Source organism: Ipomoea nil, unplaced genomic scaffold (assembly GCF_001879475.1).
Source record: "Ipomoea nil cultivar Tokyo-kokei standard unplaced genomic scaffold, Asagao_1.1 scaffold2805, whole genome shotgun sequence".
Classification (NCBI taxonomy): domain Eukaryota; kingdom Viridiplantae; phylum Streptophyta; class Magnoliopsida; order Solanales; family Convolvulaceae; genus Ipomoea; species Ipomoea nil.
Genome location: NW_017619233.1, coordinates 4321411 through 4344815, shown reverse-complemented (window position 1 = coordinate 4344815; position 23405 = coordinate 4321411). Strand labels below are relative to the sequence as shown.

General features: G+C 36.3%; 3 protein-coding genes across 5 annotated transcripts; 2 read left to right on the top strand and 1 right to left on the bottom strand.

Moving 5' to 3' along the window:
* Nucleotides 1-201: 201 nt before the first annotated feature.
* On the top strand, nucleotides 202-8732 carry LOC109158328. Its single transcript, XM_019306261.1, has 2 exons — nucleotides 202-214; nucleotides 7816-8732. The coding sequence occupies exon 2, from the start codon at nucleotides 8029-8031 to the stop codon at nucleotides 8509-8511; it is 483 nt and encodes a 160-aa protein (XP_019161806.1). The 5' UTR covers nucleotides 202-214; nucleotides 7816-8028; the 3' UTR covers nucleotides 8512-8732.
* Nucleotides 2257-4482, top strand: LOC109158327. 3 transcript variants are annotated; one of them, XM_019306260.1, is made up of 4 exons: nucleotides 2257-2368; nucleotides 2455-2631; nucleotides 2924-4078; nucleotides 4221-4482. In XM_019306260.1, the coding sequence occupies exons 1-4, from the start codon at nucleotides 2354-2356 to the stop codon at nucleotides 4248-4250; spliced, it is 1377 nt and encodes a 458-aa protein (XP_019161805.1). In that variant the 5' UTR covers nucleotides 2257-2353; the 3' UTR covers nucleotides 4251-4482. The 3 variants fall into 3 exon arrangements, with proteins under 3 accessions (XP_019161805.1, XP_019161803.1, XP_019161804.1); XM_019306258.1 differs by having other exon boundaries at nucleotides 2888-4078; XM_019306259.1 differs by having other exon boundaries at nucleotides 2888-4131.
* Nucleotides 8733-17333: 8601 nt separating the features above from the next.
* LOC109158111 lies at nucleotides 17334-20473 on the bottom strand. The gene is made up of 9 exons (XM_019305931.1): nucleotides 20395-20473; nucleotides 20094-20263; nucleotides 19882-19944; nucleotides 19749-19768; nucleotides 19555-19599; nucleotides 19114-19181; nucleotides 18747-18877; nucleotides 18520-18608; nucleotides 17334-17670 (listed from the first exon to the last, which is right to left on the bottom strand). The coding sequence occupies exons 1-9, from the start codon at nucleotides 20465-20467 to the stop codon at nucleotides 17562-17564; spliced, it is 768 nt and encodes a 255-aa protein (XP_019161476.1). The 5' UTR covers nucleotides 20468-20473; the 3' UTR covers nucleotides 17334-17561.
* Nucleotides 20474-23405: the final 2932 nt, after the last annotated feature.

The following is a 23405-nucleotide window of genomic DNA, read 5'->3' as shown; positions in this document are numbered from 1 at the left end:
TCACACCAACCAAACTGGGGTTTTTTTTAACATTATTTGATAATTTCTTAGAGCAACTTCATTAGTATAGGATTTTTCTTGATTTTTATAGGTTCAAGTACAAGAAAGAATGTCAAAGACATTATGGTTGAGCGGTATTAAGTGACTATGAACAGATACTACACGTAACAGGGTCAATGGTACGAAGAAAAAAAAAAGTAGGAGAGAGAATGAGGTAAAAGGAAAAAAGGAGCAAATATCAATTTTGGCCACATGAATATTAATAAAATGATACCATTTTTTATCCACAAACTATTATTTTAGTACTAATTTTCATCTACAACTATTGTTTTAGTGTCAAAATTCATTACACTGATTACCCCTTCGTTTAAGACATGTCGAAATCTACAAATTTTAAAGGTATTTTCGCCCTTTTCAACTGATCCAAATTTGAGCATTAATAAAGAGATTTAAATCATATGATTGATCTCGCTTTGCAATTTTTCTCTTCATCCTTAATTAACTAAACGTGGCAAAATCACTATACTCGGACGACCCCATTGGTATTAACTCAGTATGAGTTAATGCCATATGAGGTCCTCTGAGTATAATAGTTTAGCCACATTTAGTCATGAACTTTTAAATTAATCACGTGTGGTCCTTCAACTTTCAAATTTAATCATTTGTGATCCTCTTAGAATGACCACCGCTGGTTAAAATTTGATAATTGGAGGGCCATGGATGGTTAACTTGGAACACATATGGTAACAATTTGAAAGTCGAAGGATTATGGGTGCTCAATCTGAAAGTTTAGGACTAAACGTGACAAAATCACTATATTCGGAGAACCCCATATGATATTAACTCTAAAAAGTATAGTTGATAATTTGGATAATAATTATTGTATGATTAATAATTATTAAACTAAGAATTTTAGATATGGTAAATGATTAAATATAATTATGATATCATTTAATATATACTATAACAGAATTTTAATGTGCAAATATAATTTTGTCCAATAGCAATGATGGTACGATATTTGTTGTGCAATGTACAATATAATAACTCAATAGGCATAGAAATGATGGTACAATATTTTTTGGTGCAATGGAGGGACTTGAGGCCCCCGTTAAGTGATTTTTTGAGTATAGTCTCCCCTAGCTTCTGTGTGGAGGAAATCTTTTAAGCAATCTGGAGGTTCTTCCAACACAATCGTCCCCCACACACTATCTTGTTCAAAATTGGCGAGTCAGTCCGCACACTTGTTACCCTCCATCAAAACATGCATGATCTTAATCATTCTCAAATTCTTCATCAACATACTATACTCATCTCCCATGAAGTTCAAGTCTTGATTAGAGAACTAACTTGAATTCACTTTTTTTTTTTTTTTTTTTTTTTTTTTTTTTTTTTTTTAGATATGGAGACATTAATAAATTAAAATTTTTAGTCAAATATTATGTAACGTGATAATGCTTCGTTTACTAATCCAAATGGGTAGTCAATGATCGAATCTTGATAGTGAAGAAATGATTCAAAAATAATATAATTTTTTTAAAGGGAAAAAGGTTAAATACACACATGAATTTTATACAGGAAGTCAAACCCTTGAACTTATAAAAAGTTGCAATTAAACTTATAAACTTATGATTTTCGTGCATTCAAACATAATAATCGGCAAGAACAAATAAGGTCATACATGACATACATTCTGAAAAATAAAATAATAATAAAATATTAATATTAATTAAAAAAAAAAAAAGACAGCCATGACTTTTCGTTTAAAGTTCAATGGTGTATTAGATAATTTTTCCTTTAAAAAAAAATCCCAGTGTTCATATACTAATATAATTGGTACACATTTTTTGACTTCCATTGATTGAAGAGTTTTAAAATGAGTTCTATTATATAGACTCTTAAATCTTACTTTCTAAATTTTATTTTTTGATGTGACGGATATTGATAAGTTATTTTTTTCATGTGAATTGCAAAATAAATGTTTATATTAAGATTTTGTGTGTGTGTGTGTGTAAAATTGAGAGTAAAAAATGAAGGTGTAATATTTTCCTTTTAAAATTTTCGAAATCGTTGCCCTAACCGCGCCTTTGGTTAGCGGGACCCGCCCCCGCAGTCAGTTTGTACCCATCGGGACCCACTTTCATTATGCGGATTGCGGAAGGCGCAACCGCGCAAGAGAGGAACACGCTAGAACGACATCGTAGCGCGAAACGTTGACGCGACGTCGTACTACACCCACCCCCCCCCCCCTCCCCTGCCCGCGCGCCTTCTCAGTTCTCGTTCCAACAACGGAGAGGCTTGCTCCCGCACCGGCCTTTGTTCCCAGCTTCTTCCACTCCAGAACGCGAGCGGCATGGATGAGACCGAGGTAAATCACGTAAAACTGCAATATAAGCAAACCGTTGTTCCTGGATATGTGCTTGATCTGTATGCTGTTGATTTGAGTACGCGTAGGGAATGGAAGCGTTGAAGGCAGCTTACGCGGAGGTAATTCTGAACACGATGAAGGAGGCAGCAGATCGAGTGATGGAATCGGAGCAAAAATCTCTCCGGATTGAGCAGGATCTCCAATCCACTAAAGACGAGGCCCTCCGATTGCTCCTTCACTTGAAACACATGATCGATGCCAAGGTTTTCTCAAACTTTTCTCTCTTGAACTATTTGTTTGATTTTCATCTTAATGTGGTAAGCTTGCTGCAAATCGTCTCGATATTGATCGTTATTATGGAAGACACTGCTGGTTTAGCCTACAAATTGCTCAGTCTAGATTCCAAACTGGCAATCGTTATTGTAAAATTTGTTTGAGTTCGTATATGATGGATTTGTTTTAGACGCTGTGAGTGATTAATAGGGAGAGTAATGAGGTTGATGATTTATTCCCCCCCAGGAAGCTGAGGCTGAAATGTCGTCCATAAATCAGCAGAGAAGGATTGATGAGCTAGAAGAGCAGCTTAATGAAGCAGAAGGTCTGGTAGTAGACCTCCGAGCAGAACTGAACTTGGTTCGGGACGAATTGGGTGAAGCGAAGAAGAAGAAGAAGAAGAAGACGATGATTGTCAAGGATGATCCTGTTTTAAGCTCTATGATCACAAAATACAAAGAGGCTGAGATGTACAGAAATGGATTCATGGAAAGGATTAGTGCAGTAGAGATGAGCACAGCGGATGAGAAATTGCAGCCTGGAGATGATCCATGTTTTGGTGCTCACAGTAAACCAATCAGAGAATGTACTGAAACAAAGGCAGATGTGCATGTGGAAGCTTCATTGAAAATAATGAAGAAAATGGAGAATCATATACATCAGCTTAAAGGTAACGTGAAAAAGGACCGTCCAACTAGGTTCCATGGAAAAATAAGAAGAAGAAAAAGTTGCCATGGCAAAGCAAAAGCCAATTTGCAGAGGTGTAGAAACTACTCAAGCACGGGCAACAAAATCGATCCTCGTGGTTTTACTGCCACTAATGTCGAGAAAATAAATACATTGGATAACTCTTGCGTTTTGGGAGAAAAAGTGCAGCAAAGCATTGCTCAATCTGCTCTAGTTCGCAGAAGTGTGAGGAAAAGGAAAATCAAGTACTGGGATGATGCTGCTTCTGTGTGGAGGTCTCATGACTTTCACTCCAACCAGTGCAGAAAAGTTTCCCAACCATGTCACAAGTCCAAACCAGTCAAATGCAATGTAAAGTTCACTGAAGACCGGTTGGAATCACAGAGTGTTGTTGAGATTGAGAACCATGCTGAGTGTATAGCATCACAGCATGCACCCGAAGAATTGAATAGGGAATCTGAATGCACACATAATACAACCAGAGATATCACAGAGCAGGATAGTCATGCTACCCCGCTCAAGTTGGAGGGTAGACTACTTATATCTGACAGTGATGCGAAAACATCTCAAAGAAGCGACGTGACTTTGGATCAAACTGATACAGAGGGGCGACTCAGGTACACATTCTCTAGGAAACGGAAGAAGAATTCCCTTATCAACCCAGATGAGAATGCTTCTGGAGAGCAGGATACTACCATGGCGGATGGTTCACCGAGGAAAAACAGACAGCTGGCACAGGTTGCTCACCAGGTGAGTGATAAATTATCACTTGCTATCTGATCGACAAAATTGTTATTATTATAGTAAGTCATAATAGTGCAATACATATAATCAAGCTGGTTCATGCACAATTTCATAACCCCATAGTAATCTTTTGTTCATGTTCATGCAGCTTATTTCTTTGTCTGGAAAGTGGTCATAAATTAATGGGAAGAACTCATGGAAAAAGATGAGATTTGAGAAGATGTAGGTTAAAAGCTGGGTGGAGATGTTCATGCTGTCTTTTCCAGGGTGCACCAGCTTGTGTAAGTTAATGTTTTGCATCTATGTAAATATACTATGTTGTTGCCACTATTGGGGGCATTATGACTTATGATTTGATGTTATTCTTAACTTTTGTTTTAAATTATAGACTAGAATTACAATTAGGAAAATATTACTCCTTCTACCTAACAGCCTAACTTTCTCTCACAAAACTCACAAAATTTGAATGTTGACATTTTCATTTTGACCAACAAAATGAAAATAACTAATTATCAATTGCCACATCAGAGAGTAAAAGTGAGGAAGTAGAAATGAGGAGCACATGCAGTAGCAGAGACGGGGGCAGTGGGGGCAGTGGGGGCAGCTGCCCCCACTCCCCCACCCCACCCCTTTATATATATGTATGTATATATAAACATATATAGCATTAAATGTTATATAAAATTTATATTTATGTTTAATGTATTAATAGTTAGAATAGCTTAGTTGGTTTACTTTTAAATTTGATTTTTAAAAAAGTGTATGGTCATAGGTTCGAATCTCATTAAAAATACTTTTCCTTATCTTCACTTATTTATTTTATATCTCATTCCTTCTCAAGATAAATATTGTTTAGCCTACTTTTATGAATCGTTTAATTAACAAATTAAATGCTCTTTTAGTTTATTTTTTATGAATCATTTAATTAATGTAGTAATGTAGTATACACGTTTATATTATACTTCATTTTATTCAAATTATTTTATCTAATTGATTATGTTTCATATTTTGTCATAAATATTTTTACATTTTCACCTCACTCAAGTATATTTTTTGCTCCGACTCTAACTATCGTTTAATCTATCAAAAATATTCTATTGCAATTTATTATAATATATTTTGTATTTTAACCTTATGACTGTTTGATATTTCGTAATTGATATTTATAACTGTCATTTAAACTTCGCCCCCGCTCAAGTATTTTTCTGGCCCCGTCCCTGTGTAGTAGAATACTAGAATTCTTACCAGTGTTGTAAAACTCGGCCGCCTAGCCGCCCGCCTAGGCGCTAGGCGGCCACTTGCCTTGGAGTTTTGGCATATAGGCGGCCAAAACTCGGTTGGCCGCCTAGGCGGCCGCTAGGCGGCCTGGGCGGTCAAACTCGGCCGAGTCGGTCAACTCGGCCAACTCGGCCGAGTCGACCGATTTCGTCCGATTTTGACCGATTTTGATCGATTTTGTCTGATTTTGACCGATGTCGTCTTTCATTAATTATTGATTTTAATATTATTATGACATTATGACTTATAAATTATCATTATTTCATTTATTTAGATGTGTTATTTGAGTGAACGTTGAAAACAACCTCATTAAAATTGTCGAACTACAAGTCTGTCACTATTTTTTTTAATTTTTTTGGTGCCCGCCTAGCGCCGCCTAGAATCCGCCTAGGCGCCGCCTAGACCACCTAGGCGCTAGGCGCTGCCCGGCCGCCCGACTAGCGCCTAGCGCCTACTGCAACCTTGATTCTTACAATTATAATTAAGTGAAAACATAGCATCCTGATTCTGTTTCGGATAAAACAGTAGTGAAAGCATAGTGTTTTGGTTGCAGTTGTGTGGTCGGGTGATTCAAGGTGCAATCGTTATAAGGTGGATCGTGGCTATTTTGGTAAAACTTATTTTAGAGCTTATAGGATATAAGCTAGGCCTGTTTGGTAAAATATGGTAGCTTAAAATAATAGCTTATTTTGAAATGCTTCCAAGTACCGTTTTGGTAGCGTTCAAAACAAGTTCCTGACTTTTTTACTTTTTTTTTTTTTATTATTATTAATTTACACAAATGAAACCATTTACTATTCATTAATTAAAATAATTTTAATATCTTAATTTATTCTTTTATGTTTTTTTACACTTATCGACTAATTCAACAATTATTTTTATCAAATACTTTAATTTTAACTAGTTAGCTTAATTTCAACTAGTAAGCGTGCTAAACATAGCCTATGTATAAAATAAAATTAAATAGCAGAGCACATACAGATATGTATATTGTCAAATGAATCTATAGTAGAATTAAAATGATACTTTAATGTTATTATAATGAACCTATTGTAAATATAAAATGAAATTGAATAGCAGAATTCATATAGCTACTGAGTTAAGTCTGTCCGGACAATTTTAAACTTATTTTAGTATATTTTAGTATAAAAGCGAATGAGGTTTTTTTTCTTTTTTGTTCTTTTTTAAAAGGAAATGAAAAGCTAGTGAGGGGAGACAATGAGACATGGTGGGGTCGATGGTAAGAAGGCAGGCATGCCAAAGACCCGTCACGTCCCATTTCGATGCCACTCCCCGTAGGCCGTATCATACCCTAACCATTCTCATTTCTTTGAACAATCACCTCTCGCCGTTTGCTTCCATATCTAAGGCATCATTATCAATATTCATGACCATGAGTTGTTATGATAAATTCTAATTAGGAGATAGTTTTAAATCCATACAATATCATACTAAATTCTTTTTGCATCAAATCGATTCAATTAAAGAACAAAGTACTTGACATATTCATCTAAAGTCAATAAGCCAACATTTGTCATGTGAATTTGACTCACATAATTATGTAGCTCTACATACCATTCAAATGTTACAAGCTAGCGTCATGATTTTAACTTTGGTTTGTTTAAAATGCCCTTAAAGGTAGTAGGGTGAGATTTGATGAATTTTTAAAGTTGAAACAAATCAATGTGGAATAAACTATCATGTTAAATATTTAGTTTATTCAACATAAAAATGAGCCATGATACAAAAATAAAAATAAAATTCCCAAGACCAAGAATGGATGGAATTATAATAAATCATCATTCTATATGTGAAAAAAATTTCACTCCTCTACTCATATGTCTTATTGAAGAAGGCCATATATTGTTGTTACACAAGTACATACACTTTTTATTTAAGCATATAAGCAATAATATAATACTCCCTCTGTAGTATCTGTTCATATACTTTCTCAACCTACTGAAACACAAAGAACCAATAACGCCTAACTCACAACCTTCCAAATAGAAGTCCAACCCGGGTACCATTAGATCACATCGTCTTGTTTTTGTTTGTTTTTTTTTTTTGTTTTTTTTTTTTAAGAAAAGCTTCAAAACATATAAATTTTGTATATTAATACTAAATTTAATATTATAAAAAATTGAATTACAAATAATTTCTGTAAAGTTTAAATCAGACACATAAAATTGGACAACCGAGTAATTAGAAAGAGATTGGGAAGGAAAGGAAAGAAAAATACTACATGTACTCTCATTCTAAACTCTCAATTTTTACTCTCACACTTCAAATATTGATGTAGACACTTTTACAGTGAATCTTATAAAAAAATTGACCTATCAAAGCGATCACATCAGAGTACATGTGGTAGAACTCGGGAAAGAAATGCGGGTAGTTTGAGTAGGTTTTGGCAAACATGGTGGATGGGAGTAATGATAAGTCAGAACACAGAACAAAAGAACAGAAAGAGAGTTGAGTGAGTGTGGAAGGGAATGTCTTCTTGTCTGTGTGAGAGCAGACTCAATTGTCACGTCATCTGATCATTGCATACCCCAATATGCGGTGCACCCTGGCCCCTCCCCACTCCCCTCTCTCCACTCACCATGCTTACATATATTATATCAATCCTCTGCTATATGCTCTGCTCAACAACGAACACATAACCCCCAAATTGAAGATCCATGGAGGCGACGAAGAAACAAGGAGGCAATGGCCATCACGACCTTCACGTCCAAGCAGTATGGTTCGCTGCCGGAACAGCCGCGTTGATGGCGTGCCTGGAACGCGCCGTCGTGGTGTCGTTCGTTGAGCAGTGGCGCGTCCTCGTCTTCCTCGCGCTCAACCTCTTGCTATTAGCTATCCTTTTCACTTCTACACGCCCAAATTCTCCGCCAGAAACCCTAATAAACACCCCAATTATTAGCTGCACCACCGCAGAAGAAGCAGATGAGGCGGCGATTGAGAAAGAAGCAGAAGCAGAAGCCGAAGAAGATGCAGAAGATCCAGTTGATGATTTGAAATCTGCAGATATGTCTAAGGAAGAACTGAATGAAAGAGCAGAGGCTTTCATTGCTATGTTTAGGCAGCATCTGGCTTCTGATGCTTTTGCTTTTCACAAAACTACAACTAACAACCTTACTTTCTGCACACAATTAGCTAAGTGATCCATAGAATTGAAGTTTTGTCTAGCCCAGGCCCCTTTCTGCTACTGCTGGAAATCCTGGAATAGAATGCCTTATATATATAATATAGTTTCTGACCATTATATTCTTATATTTTTCTTCCCTCATCATCCATTCTACTCTACACACACACACATATATATATATAGATTTTGGTTCCTGTGAGATCACCTCTTCCCGTGCGGTCAGTGCAGCATACACCATTAAGGGAGCCTTTGAAGTTGGGATTTAAGTATTTAACCTTTTGGGAACAATAGTATATATTTATTTATAAAATAGTTCTTCCAATTCAAAGGGCTTCGTTTGTTTAATTAATGCACAAGATGTTTTCAGAGGAAAGTTCTTTTGACTCAATTAAATGATTAATATAATGCTTCATCTAATCTAATCTAATTCTTTAATTATATTTTTGAATTTTTCATTTTTAGTAGTTTTTATCATACTTTTATTTATAGAAATTGAATACATACTTATTACTTATATTTCAAAAATCTAAAACAAATTAACTCCATTTTACATAGTGTCTTACAAACCCGTTCTATTCCAATCGTTATATCCTACACCACGGCACACATAGCACTGTGCGCCGCGCGCCTCCCAAAACGACGTCGTTTTGTGGTCGTGTTGGGAGGCGCGGTAGGAAGTTGCTGAGATTATGTGTATTCGTTCACAACGTTATGTGTATTCGTTCACAACGTTATGTGTATTGGTTCATACAGTTATGTGTATTTTTTATACAATTATGTACATTGTTTTTATACAATTATGTACATCCGAATCAGAAAATTTGTGTGTATTATGTTAAGAGTTGATGTGTATTATGTTAAAAGTTTATGTTTATTATGTATTATGTTAGATTATGTGTATTATCTTTTAAAAAGAGTATGTATATTTTGTTATAACATTATGTGTATTCATGTATAACATTATGTGTATTCAAGTATAACATTATGTACATTCTTGAACAGCGGGGTTTTTTTAAAGAAAAGCCTACTGCCATTCACTGGGGCGGGAAATTTCAAAAAAAAATAATAATTAAAACGACGTCGTTTTGCATCTGGGCGCATAGTGCAATGTACGCCGTGGTGTAGGATATAAATTGCCGTTCTATTCTATTCCATTCTTGAAGGAGTTGTGATCTCTTAGTTAGGGCTTGGTTATGGTGTGGATGGTTTTCCGGGTGTAAACAAGCAAATAAATCTGATCCGTTCATTTAAGGATGATTAAAGACTAAAAATAAATGAAAATAGTAAAAGTACAATGATATTTTTATAATTTTCTCTAATTTATGATTATATATTTAAAAATATTTGACAATACACTTGGAAATGTTTTGAATGCACGGAAGACACTATTACCTTCCCCTTCGTGTCACTACAAGAGTTTCGAAATTCACTTTCAATTATCCGCAAATATCCTATTAAATATTTTCAAATGCCTAATCATAATTGCAAAAAATTATAAAATTGTCAATGCTTTTTATCTCCCTTATTATTGATTTTCAATATTTGATCAACTTTAAATGGACGGACTAATGGGGTATTTGGTTGGATGTAGTTGCAATTCAATTACAGTCTAATTCTTTGGTCACTAGAATTACAATGTTTGGTTGGAGGGAATTGCAGTTCCTCATTTTGTTGAATTGCAATTCATACCCTCCCCATATGGCCATATGAATTGCAATTCAATGGAGAAAGGAAAGGGAAAATGGAGGAAATGACTTTTTTACCCTTGATTATTATTAGAATTATTATTACACAATGACATTTTAGTTTTTATGCCACTCCTTCCCTTCCCATTCTCAATAATTATATTCCTCCCCAGTTAGGCCTGTGCGTCGGACGGTTCGGATACTCGGAGGGCCAAACCGCACGGATTTCGGATTATTATTTTTAAACCCAATCTCATTGTATCAATTTGTAAAATCTTTTCGGTTTTATAGGATTTCGGTTGAGGACGGGTCGGTCGGATATCCGAATGCATCTCGGATATTTAAAATATAAAAACAAAATTAAATAATTGACTAAAACGTGTAAAAATTAAGTAAAACTGAAAAAATTTACAAAAACATGTAGTGCACTGTGCACAAACTACATGTAAAGCTACTAAACTAGACAACTAGTACTTAGACAGTTAGACTCCAAAAAGTCAAATGGGCAAGGGCAATTATGAATTTGCTTATACAAAATGTAAAACTGTAAAAGTAGCCAATTTCTAAAAAACACTGCAGCAACCACCATTGCACCAAATTACCAAAATTACAGTAATTCAAAAAATATCCAAGTTCCTAGCTCAGATTGCTCAGTAGTTCCTACTTTAGCTCTAGCCTACTGTTCTTCTTCTTCCTGTCAATACTCAAAACTTAAGATGAATTACCAAAAACAAAATAAGTTATAAAACTATAAAAGGTAGAAAATAAGATATTAAACATTGGCTCAGTAAGCTTTTTGTCCATATCAAAGTTAGGATTAAAGGCAAATTGCTACAACATCCCCATGAGGATAGAGCAACATACCAGCTTAATCCCTTATTTCAGATCATTGGTGGAAGCTTTCATCATCGCCATAACAAATAGTTAAATTATTTAAAGTCTTAAATACATAATACAATGATACATTACCAGCAGTACAGCACCCTTGAGTCCAACAACAAACTTACCAACTAACAGTTATACCACTGTGGCACTGTCCAGTGCACCAAGGTCCAAGGGCAGCAACCAACAAGTTAGTAAGTTACCAAGCCTCATTAGGACAACTAGACAACTAGGCAGCAACTAATTACTAATTAGTTACCAAGCCTCATGAGTCACGAGTAATACAGTATACAGATTACATTAATGCAAGAATATAAAGTAGTATAAAGTATAACGCATAACATTACAGGAATCGTAGGAAGTGTAGAACCACCAATCCTCCCAGCTCCACTCCCACCATCAGCACCCAATTCTGCAAATACAAGGACAAGTTTAAAATAAAAGTAAATAGAAAATGCAGGAAAGTTAAGTGTTAGTATGTTACCTTGTTCAAATCTCTCCAATTCCTCCAGATTTTCCTCAATTGATATGGGGGTATTAGGCAGTCTAAGCCAATCCTGAGTACAAACCAGAGCTTCCACAATTTTAGGAGTTAAAGAACTCCTAAAAGGATCTAAAACCCTCCCTGAAGTACTGAAGGCAGATTCTGAGGCAACAGTGGATATTGGTATAGCTAAGACATCCCTAGCTACTTTTGAAAGGATAGGAAATCTTTCAGCATTCAGCTTCCACCATCTAAGTATGTCAAAAGAAGATTCTTCTTCAACTAATGCCTCAGCAAGGTAAATTTCCAACTCAGTTTTTTTCTTTCCCCCACTCTCCATTCTTTGTTTCTTAATCTGGGACTTTAACAAACCCTGGGGCTTCCCAACATTAGACTGTGAAGAATCAGTAGAAGAGATGACAGAAACAGTAGGGACAACAGTAGAAGGAATCACAGGAGCAATAGGGACAACAGAGGCAGCATAATCATCAAACAACTCTGTAAAAGCTGCAACCACTTTCTCATAGTAGGTTTTACCTTTTAACTCACCATACATGTGTAAGATCTGTGCTGGCATGTACTCTAATTTGTCCCTGGGGTCAAGAATGTTTGCAAAGAATATCATCAAGTTCATCTTATCTATATCCCCCCAATACTTTTCAAATTTAACCTTCATAGTTTCCCCCATCAATTTCACAGAACCACCAGCTTCCACCATTCCATTCAATAGGCAATATAAATCAGAAATTTCAGAAAAAAAAGTGTTAGATGTGACATATAAAGAACCTGAAATTCTTATTGTCATATCATAAAAACACTTCAACAGATTCACCAAACTCTTCACAAACTCCCAATCAAGAAAGTTAGGAATAGAATCACCCAAATCTGATTTGAAGGAAGAATCACTTTCTTCAAGTGAATAAAACACTTTCTCATAAAATACTGCAGATTGTAACATAAGATATGTAGAGTTCCATCTGGTTGGAACATCTAGACACAGAGAAGATTTCTTTTCAATCCCAAGCCATTCAGACAAGTCCTTAAATTTCTTAAGTCTAGCAGGTGAACTTCTCACATACCTTACAGCATCCCTAACCTTCTTCACAGAATCATCACACTGTTTTAGCCCATCTTGCACAACTAAATTCAAAATATGGGCAATGCATCTCATGTGAATGTACTTGCCCTTCACAGTAGATGTTCCCCAAGACATCAATTTCTTTTTTAAAAAACCTAGGGCAGTGTCATTTGATGATGCATTGTCCACTGTAATAGTGTAGACATTTCTAATACCCCAATCCAGTAAACAGTTTTCAAGGGATTTTGCAACAGACTCACCTTTGTGTGATGTGACAGGGACAAATGAAATAATTTTTTTATTTAGCCTCCACTCTTCATCTATAAAGTGAGCAGTAACTACCATGTAGTTAATTCTCTGAATAGAAGTCCAAGTGTCAGTAGTAATACTGACTCTTTGAGTGTTTCCCCTAAACATGCACTTCAACTTGAGCCTTTCCTCTTCATAAATCAAATTGATGTCCCTACTAATTGTCCATCTTGATGGAATCTTAAACCTAGGACAACATACCAGAATGAACTTCCTAAATCCAGGACCTTCAACAAATCTAAAAGGGAGTTCATCTATTATAATCATTTCAACTAAGGCCTTCCTAATAGCTTCTTGATTAAAGACCCAAGTTCCTAACTCACCAACAGTAGCAGGAGATGCATCAGAATTGGTAACAGCTTGAAAGGTCAGAAGTGATTGCCTTGTGTCTTTTGAGTGAGGGTTTTTAAGACAGTTAAACATGTGGGTTCTCAATGATGAAGTACCATGTTTTTTGGTCTCACATTTATATATTTTGGCACAATATATACACTTGCCCTCAACAGTAACATTATTCTCATCAACAATCTTTTCAAAATGATCCCACACAGGAGATCTGGATTCAACTACATTCCTTTTCTTCGGAAGAACCGCAGCAGTAGGTTGCACATTCTGTTGATCATTATTTATCTCAACAGTCTGAGCTTCCACCACTGTAGATCCATGAAGTGAAGAGTTGGAAGGTTGACTACCAGACTCTATGATATTTTCCATCTAAAGAAATGGAATACTATCAGTACAGTGGGAATCATTTCAAAGAATGTCAGAATTAGAGAAATCCAGAATCAGAAGACAGGCAGTTCCTAACTTCATCATTTTTCTAAATTTCATAATTGGGACTTTAAGGAATTAACTATTAAGGGTCATACATCCATAAACTTATAACTTATAAGTTATAAACATAGTAGCATACAGGCATACATGGATACAATCATAGTATCACATTAATCACACAAAGTGACAAAGAAATCCAGAAATCAGGATGGTGAAAGCCTGAAGTTTACATTCATCATTTTACTGGATTTCACAATTCGTAGTTACAATTGGGGCTTCCACCATTTTCACCAACACAGGCAACATCCAATAGCCAACAGGGGTTAGGGACTTAGGGGCTTCCACAAACAATACAGACAAAGTATAATCAACAAGTGTAAGGGACTTAGGGGCTTCCACAAACAATCACAACTAAGTGGTTCTAAAATGTCACAGTCCATATAATCATAGAAACTCTATTCAAAGGATCAAAAATTCACAAATAAGGGACAAGTGACATGCAATCCGGAACTTCTCAACAGATTCACATTGTCACAGTCATCAGAATCATAGAAGCCCTAATCAAAGGATCAAAAATTCACAAATAAGGGACAAGTGACATGCAATCCGGAACTTCTCAACAGATTCACTTTGTCACAGTCATCAGAATCATAGAAGCACAAATCACAACAACGTATCACAATATATAAGAGTATAATCTAAGTATGTCTAAGATTAGGGTTTAGAGATTACTTCGTTTCTCCAAATCAAACCCCCGAGAACAAAGGGCTTCAAATCCGTGAGACCGTGACAGCAATCTACAATCCACCGCACCGGCCACCGCCCACCGGTCGTCCAGACTCTAGAATAGGGCTTCTACCGAACAATATTAGCTAGCTTCCACCGGAGACTCAAACTCAGAGAGAACGAGAGAACTCAGAGACTCAGAGTCTCACAGAGTCAGAGATCTGGAGAAGAAAGAAGTAAGAACTAACTAGGGTTTCAGATTTCAGAGAAGAAAGACGAGACTCACGAGAGAAGTTCAGAGAACGACTCTAGAGAGTTCTCAGAAGTCAGAAGAAAGACGAGGAAGCTGCGGAAATGAGTAGGGTTTCCTCCAAAGGCAACATATATACACCGCTTACACGACGTCGTATACCTTAGGGTATACGCAGTCTTACCCTAATTCGAGTTGTCGGACGGGTTCGGGGGGATTTTATAACCCCCAACCCGCCTCGTTCTAACCGGCTACGTGGCGTGTGAACGGTTCGGGTATGCTAATTCGGGCTCGGATTCCACCCAAGTGCATATTTTCGGGTTCGGGTGGGTCGGTTTATGCACAGCCCTATCCCCAGTAAATAATGTAATTTGAATTCCTACTTTATTTTCACTTATTCTTTTTCCACCGAATTATAATTTCTTTCACCCCTGATTCCTTCTTTCCAACTAAACGCAACGTAAATTTGTTCACATGTTTGTATAGAGAGGCCTGTCCGTATTTGATCTCAAGTGCTCTCAATTGCTCTTGGTTATATGTAGTAATAATGATATATGTCTGGCCGGGTTCCTGAACATGAATGAAGATAGGGCACCATGTTTCTGACACGCATCATTACATCTCAAGAAAATGTGGCCGCCTTGCTTGCATCACCATAGACATGTATCCTTAATTTCTGAAACTAAAAACAAAAAGGTTTACTGCAAACCCCATGTGGATGTGTTCATGCTTGTATTCTAAATGTTATTATGCATGCCTGATGGTTTCAATGGGTTGGGCGCACCAATATCATAAAATCAGAAATGTAGGAAAATAATCTTTTAAAATGATAATGTTATATTCACAAACTTCAAAACCTACAAGTCTACGGAGAAGTTGTAATTGAGCTATAGTTATTAACTAAATAAGGATAAAGAATTACAAACAAGTCCATAAGGATAAAGAATTACAAACAAGTCCAAATGTCAAGTCCAACCAAGTAAGTGCTAGGTGTTTCTCTTTAAGGGATGGAGAAGTTAAGTAAAAAAAAAAAAAAAAAAAAAAAAAAAAACTAATTGCAAAGACCAATTGAAAATACCAAGAACTATATATGTGTGTGATTAAGTTGATGATATTTGAGATGGCCACCCCAACCCCCGGCCTATACTATTTTTAGGTTGTAAGTCTTAGCAAACCAATGGATCAACGCTCAACAATATTTGCCATGTCACCAACTACACTTCACATACATGGTCGACAACCCATCCAACTGAACAAGGGGTGGGACCATCCACTTTCCACACCTATGTAATATGTACCATGACACCCTATACTTTATGTCATACCGCACTTTGGCTCCCATACTTTCATCCCTTCCTCACTCTATATCACATCCATTTAATCTTAACACTCTTACCCCCTAACTTTTCCGTCTTGTCCCACTTCGAATAATCGAATCCCATCCTTCCAACATTTGCACCCCAATCCCCTTAACTTTACTTTTCAAACTACTTCACACCCTAACTTTCTTCTCTTCATGTTTAAACAATTAAACCCCAAAAACATTGTCCATAAATTCTGATTATTCCTTAGACCCAACTAACTCCTAGATCTCCACTTCTTGACCCATTTGATATTGAGCCCAAAACCCATTTCTCCATCAATGCACTTGTATAATTGGCATGATTTTTGACAAATAAATTACTTGTAGCTTGTAGGATTTTTAGAGTTTGAATCATAATTCGCTACAATATAGAAATTATATTAAGTCAACGGCCAATATAGAGCTTACGCCATTTGAGTCATAATTTGCTACAATATAGCAATTATATCAAATCAACGGCCAATATAAAACTTACACCATGACTTTAAGAAGTAATTTTGTATTATGTTGATGAAAGTTTTTATCTAAATAACCTGATTGGTCAATCTCTCAATAGAGACAAACATCCTTTCTAAATATAAAAGACTATCAATTTGGTCGGTCAACCTCTCAACAAATCCGAACTTCCTTCCTAAGTACTAATTCTGTCCCTTTTATCTGTCATACTTACTATTCAAACCAAATCTTTTTTTTGTTTGTTTATTTTTATTAGCATTTTTTAATAATTTTTAAATTTAATTTTTTTTTGTGTTTAATAGAACTTTTAATCTAATTTATAAATATATAAATTTTATATACTATTTGTAAACTTAATATTATGAAAAATTAAATTGTAAATAATTTCATTCAAGCCTCGTTAACCGAACCCGACATATAAAATGTGGGGTAGAGAGTATAAAATGCTATCTACCTCTTTCAAAAATAGACAATGCTCCCAAAAACTTTAGCACTAAAAATTACTCTGAAAATCCTCTACACAAACTATCCATCTCATACAGTGATCTAATTAGAGATTTGTGTATCCATATTGTTCTTTGTTTCATTAGGCATTAATACCAACCAGCTAGTGGTGTTACGAGTTGGAACGATTCATAACTACGTGATGATTTGGAGTTGCAATTCATCCCATTCCAAAAGTCAAGATGTCCTAGAAGGGTTTCTACATATAGCATAGCCTAGCTGATTGGTAATTTCGGTCCATAACTCTCGTACTATTCACATTCGGCGAATGGGATTGGATTCACTATTTTGTGGCCCTTGAAATCTGAGTTTTGAATTGTGTGCTGCTTATTTTGTTGTTATATCAGTACTCTTGCATTTCTACCTGCCGGAATTGAAGAATACTCTAAAAGCAACGTAACAGGCATTTTGCATTTTATGGATATTGAGTAGGGTCTTCAAAGACACAACATAGTTATGTGGGAAACTGGGAATAGATCATATCAGAGAACTCAAAACTCTCAAGTCTCAACTGTACAGATAGAACAAATCAAACCTCTTTATGGCAACAGAGATCTAAGCACCCAATTCCTCTGAATTGTCTTTATGACATCTAGGACATAACGACTTCCTTTGCAGTTCATCACAGAGGGAAGTGTATTGATTCTCCAAGAATGAACTCTGCTTGTTTCCAGTCAAGGACAAAATAAAGCTACTGCATATGAGACTGTAAATGCAAATGACACATTATGCAACTGCCAAGTTAGAGCATCTACATCAGCTTAGTTTTTTTGTCAGAATTTTTATGCTTACAAGGAGAGACAGGGGGAAAGGGGAAAAAAAGGTCTATCATATATATATATATATATATATATATATATATATATATATATATATATATATATATTGAGGATCATATGAAAACCATGCTTTAGGTGAGAACCTACAAACTAATACATGAGTGCACAAAATCTACTACATGAATCCACACAATCTACTCCCAGACATGCTGAATGACGGTAGAGACGCTAGAGTAGATTGTGTGCATTCATATGATAGATTGTGTTCACTCATCAGTTCTCACGTTCTCACTTAAAAGGCATAGTTCTCACATGATTGACATGAATGCAAGCCTATACATACATATACAGATATGTTGTATTTACGCACGTGGGCGCAGCGACACCAGGAGAAAATGTTTTTATTTTGTTCTTAGTGTGACCCACAAAAAAACTAACTTCCTGCAAATTAAGATTTTTCTATCTCCTCCCTTCTCTTTCCTCCACCTGACTTCCTCTCTTCTCCAAACAAGCAAAAAAAACCATCAAAAAATTGTTGTTGGAGATGCTCTTACTTCATAACTATAAAAATAGGATTAGCTCTAGCCGCTACTGCACTAGTGCATAATATAATGTGGTAGAATTGCAGCTTATAAAACTTCCATTTCTCTTCCAAAAATCTTGTTAGCAAGTAACAGAGAAAACACCATAATTACCATATCATAAAATACAAAACAGATATATAATGAGGATATTTATTCAACTCCAGCAGTTCTGCACTTACTTTCATTGTTGCATCCATCAGCAATGCTCTCCTTTCCACCATACATAACTCCTCTTGAACCTGCATATGCCTCATGCACCTCAGTCTAATCAGGCTCCAAGAAATATTCCATGAACACATGATAGAAACTCTTATCTTGAATTTATTAACAAAAGTAAATAATTAGACACAAAATAGATGGAAAGAAAATTCCTGAACCTGCTTATGCATATTCTGCATTGTTTTGTATTCTTCTTCCTCCATAGTGATCTGACTATCTAGTTGAGCAAGCTTATTCTCAAGATCCCTCTTAGCTAGCTCAGTCTCTTCTTCATTGGACTTTTCTAGACCTGTATTCAAAAGTAGACCAGAAAATCTTGTCATCTTTGAGGAGCCAATCGTATATAAAAACAATCCTTCCTATGCATATGTTCTAACTTAAAACTTTCTCTTCTGTTTTTTCCTTCTTTTCTTTTTCTTGTGAAAATGCAGTGCTTTTCAGTTCATAACTTCGAATTTTCAGCAACCAAAGCATTTATACAACAGAACATGTAAACAAGATGGTTATCAGTGTGCAAAACCCAACCAGAGTGTGATGTTGTCTGACTGAAATTATCTTGGCTGAAAGCTAAGGCTATTGACTCATAGAGTTTCCTGCATCAGTAAACAGAAAGCTGCTAATCATCTCCATGTATTATCAGAGAGGATCTAAATATATTTGAACAAATTAAAGATAGAAAGAAACAATATTTGATTACAATTATTTACATATCTAAAATTAACACCAAACACTCTCAAACTTACAAGCAGATAACTGATGTTAGTATTTATGGTCTTAACAATCTGAAGCTCTCTCCCTATACTTCATTAGATTAACAGATTGCTGGTACTAAAAAGCCTAAAGATTCTTTAATACAAGCTTTTACCAGTTTTTCTTTCTTTCACATATAGAACCAAAACATGAGCAAGAAGTAGCGAGATACAATCATGCACTTAGGCAACTGAAATATAAGCTTAAGGCACCCACCTTATTTCTTCATTGAGCCCAAACATTCTCTTTATGAAATCATCTCTGTGCATGCAGCCGCAAAGACAAAACAATTACTAATATACTACAAGATGTAATCACAAAGAACTATGCCAATCAATCTAGAATGGTAATTTAAATAATAGATAAAATAAAAAAAGCACAGAAGATGTAAAAGGCAGGCGGCTATTTACCTTGTTGCACCTTCTTCATTCTTTGCATGACTCAAATGACATTGTTCAATGGGAATGAATGTTAATTTTGCAAAACAACTTAATTCAATACCAAAGTCAGAAATTACCCTAAGAAACTAAATAGTCAATATACCTTAAGAGCGTCGAGATTAGATCCAATGGTTGATATCTCATCTTGAGTAGAAGCAATCCTTGCCTATAACCAATAAAACCGTAGCAAATAATACCTTGAAGACTTTGAGGGGGAAAAAACATATACTACTATTCTAAATTTCATTTTCCTAACAAACACAAAATTCCGGTGACAAATTAAATATCAAATGAGAACCGAAGAATTGAAAAGACCTCCAGGGTTTGGATTGAAGCCTCGTTCATGGCCAACTCGACTTCATATCCTTTAAGCTCTTGCTCTATTGATTCCTTGATCCGCTTAGCTTCTTCGATGCTCGCAGTTGCAGCCTCGATCTCGGATCGAAGCTCTCCAATTCGGTTCTTCAGATTCGAGATTCTTCGCTCTGCGAGTTTAGAAGCATTCGTATACACAACTCAGTCGTCCAATCATAAAAAAAATTCACTCACATTTACTTCTCGAACTGATTTTAGAGGAAAATTCAAACGTCAAGTGTATGAAAATTAGCGATATCACCTCCTTGAGATTTTTCAGAAGCAAAGTCACGAATCAGAGTTAGCAGTTGCTTCTGCGAATCGCTTCCCGCCATCTCCGTTTGAACTCCGAACTAAGTGCTAGGTGCTCCATTTCTTTTCCCGGATATTTATTGACGGTAACGAGTAACGAGTGTAGCGGTAGAAGCCCACTAATCAAATTATAAATATTGACATATAGAAGCCCACTAATCAAATTATTTCTTTCTTTCGGGCCTTCGAAACCCAATATGACTATAATGAATTAGATCCCATTTTGCTCCCGGGCCTTTGAAGCCCACAGTGTCCCTAAAAAAATTCCCTGTCAAATACAAGTATAATTTTTTTTTTTTTTTAAATCGGGACGTGAAATCCCCGTCCTCGAAAAATCCCCGCGGAGATAGGAATTGAAGGTGCGGGGAATGAATTCGGGGGCGGGGACGGGGACCTCATTTCCCACCCCGTTTTGTTGTCATCCCTAGAGTGATCTACCTTGCATCCAAGCTCAAATAGCTATCTCGCCCAATACACATTTGTGCTAATGAAGAAGACTTACAGCACGTTTGGTTCACGGAATGAATTTTGAGGTAATAGGAATGCTATTCCATAAGGAATGGAATAGGCAAGTAATATAATAGAAATTGTATTCTATTGTTTGGTTCGCGGAAGGAATAGACTTTACGATTACATTACAGTGTTTGGTTGATTTAAGGAATAGAAATAAAATATGTTTTAAAAGACATAAATACCCTTATAAAAATATGTGATTGTGGCGATGGTGGTGGTGGTGGCAGTGGCGTTGGTGGTGGCGGCAGTGGTGGTGGCGATGGTGGTGGTGGCGGCGACGATGGTGGTGGCAGCAACGGCGGTGGTGGGCGGTGGCTGTGGTGCTGCTGGGGTGGTGGTGGTGGTGGTGGCGGTGGCAACGATGGTGGTGGTGGCGGCGACGACGATGGCGATGGTAGCGGTAGCGGTGGCGGCGGCGGTGGTGGTGGCGGTGCTATGGTGGTGGTAGCGGCGGTGGCGACGACGGCGATGGTGGTGGTGGTGGCGGTGGTGAAATAGGAAATAAATTTAATTTGGGGGGGGGGGGGGTAAAATAGGAAATAGAAACTTTAGGCTGTTCCCGAGAACTCAGGAATAGCCTAATACCAGGGCCCCCCTAGGAATCTCTATTCCCCTTGCAAGGGGAATAGATCATTCCCGGGAACAATGTTCCTGGGAATACAAGGGGTTACCAAACAGAGGAATAGGTCTATTACTGGGAATGCTATGTCATTCCAGGCCTATTCCGTGAACCAAACACCCCATTAGCGGATTAGTGTTGAACATTGAAAAAGTTGCTGACCAAACCCCTACAACACCCCCTATCCCTTCGTTTATATAGGGGTGTCAATGCAACTTGACCCACCCTATCACCGCAATTTATATCATGTACTAGAGTGCACATTGCATTTGTGTGCCTTGATGCAAAACGACATCGTTTTGTACTCTTTTTGTTTTTTTTGGAAATTTCATTTTTCGTGTCTGTTGTTAATTTTTTTTTTTAAAATCCATGTTTCGAATGTACATAATTTATAATTGAATGTACATAATTGTATAACAGAATACACATATTTTAAAAAAAAAAGATAATACACATATCTAACATAAACATAATACACATAAATTCTTAACTCTTAAAAAAAATCTCTTATTTCGAATGTACACAATTGTATCAAAATGTACATAATTGTATAACAGAACACACACACACACACACTATGTCGCGTTAGTTTTGGGCAGAGTGGACCGCACAATGCAGTGTGCGCCCTGATGCACGATATAACGATTGTCCCATCACAAGTTGTCATTTTTTGTGAGCTGGCCCGTGAAACTTGCGAACTAGAATTATTCAACCCCAGTTCGCCTCGTGCTCGTGGACCATACGGGTTAGTCCAAGCGCCAACTTTATGAATTAAAAAAATATATTATAGTATCATTCTATATTCTACTAATTTAACCTAGATAACATTAGTTTAGAAATTAGAATATTTTTTATTTTGATTTGTTTAATGTTTAGTAGTGTGTGTGTCTACACACACACACACACACACACACACACACACACACACACACACACACACACACACACACACACACATATATATATATATATATATATATATATATATAGAGAGAGAGAGAGAAAGAGAAAATTTCAATTTTGGTCCACTAACTATTGGAATTGTGTTAATTGCAACATTATATTTGACTATCAAAAATGTTAATTTAGTACCTTGACTATGCAATTTCTATCATTTTTTGTCACGCCGGCCAAATTACCGGCGATTTGTGACCGGAAAAACTTAAGTCAACATATGTATTGAATTGGAAAGGGCAAAATAGTCTTTTCTTGCTCTTTCTGATTTGGGAAAACGAATTGGACGTTAAGAGTTGTCGACGACGGCGACAACTCTTCAAGGTTCATCCCAAAATCCTATCTTCAGCTCGTTAAGAGTCGTCACCAACATTCTCTCTTGTACTTAGTTTTCAATTTTCTAACATGATTTTAAAGACCCCAACAACTTAGTATATGTAGATATAATGCATATATTTAGGTTAAATAACACTCATCCGCGCGTGAACGTGCTCCGGTTTAGCTTCGGATCCAGCTGGTTATACCACCTCAATCTACAACTCTTCCATGTTCAATTGTTCATCGCCATTATTATTAGCGAAATCCCCAAAAAAATACTTCCAAACAAAAAAAAAAAATCAAAAATTATTAAAACCTGATATTCCTGGAAGATTGTGAGCGATGAAATTCTAGTTATGTGCGCTGTGGAGAGCTACGAGCTCTTTGAGCTTGGCGTCTTCATCATGTTTCCAATGTCTTCTTGGGATGAATCTTGAAGAGTTGTCGCCGTCGTCGATTTCCAGTGCCCCATTGCCATTATTGGTCCAATTCGTTTTCCCAAATTAGAAGGAACAAAAAAGACTATTTTATCCCTTCCAATTCAATACATATGTTAA

Excerpts from the sequence above, each read along its gene's own strand:
- LOC109158328 (XM_019306261.1), top strand. The coding sequence starts at position 8,029 with ATGGAGGCGACGAAGAAACAAGGAGGCAATGGCCATCACGACCTTCAC.
- LOC109158327 (XM_019306258.1), top strand. Across the intron at positions 2,632-2,887 it reads AACACATGATCGATGCCAAG|GAAGCTGAGGCTGAAATGTC; the intron begins GTTTTCTCAAAC and ends ATTCCCCCCCAG. Across the intron at positions 4,079-4,220 it reads TGGCACAGGTTGCTCACCAG|CTTATTTCTTTGTCTGGAAA; the intron begins GTGAGTGATAAA and ends ATGTTCATGCAG.
- LOC109158111 (XM_019305931.1), bottom strand. The coding sequence starts at position 20,467 with ATGGCGGGAAGCGATTCGCAGAAGCAACTGCTAACTCTGATTCGTGAC. Across the intron at positions 18,878-19,113 it reads TCAGACAACATCACACTCTG|GTCTAGAAAAGTCCAATGAA; the intron begins GTTGGGTTTTGC and ends TTTTGAATACAG. Across the intron at positions 18,609-18,746 it reads TGCAGAATATGCATAAGCAG|GTTCAAGAGGAGTTATGTAT; the intron begins GTTCAGGAATTT and ends AGGCATATGCAG.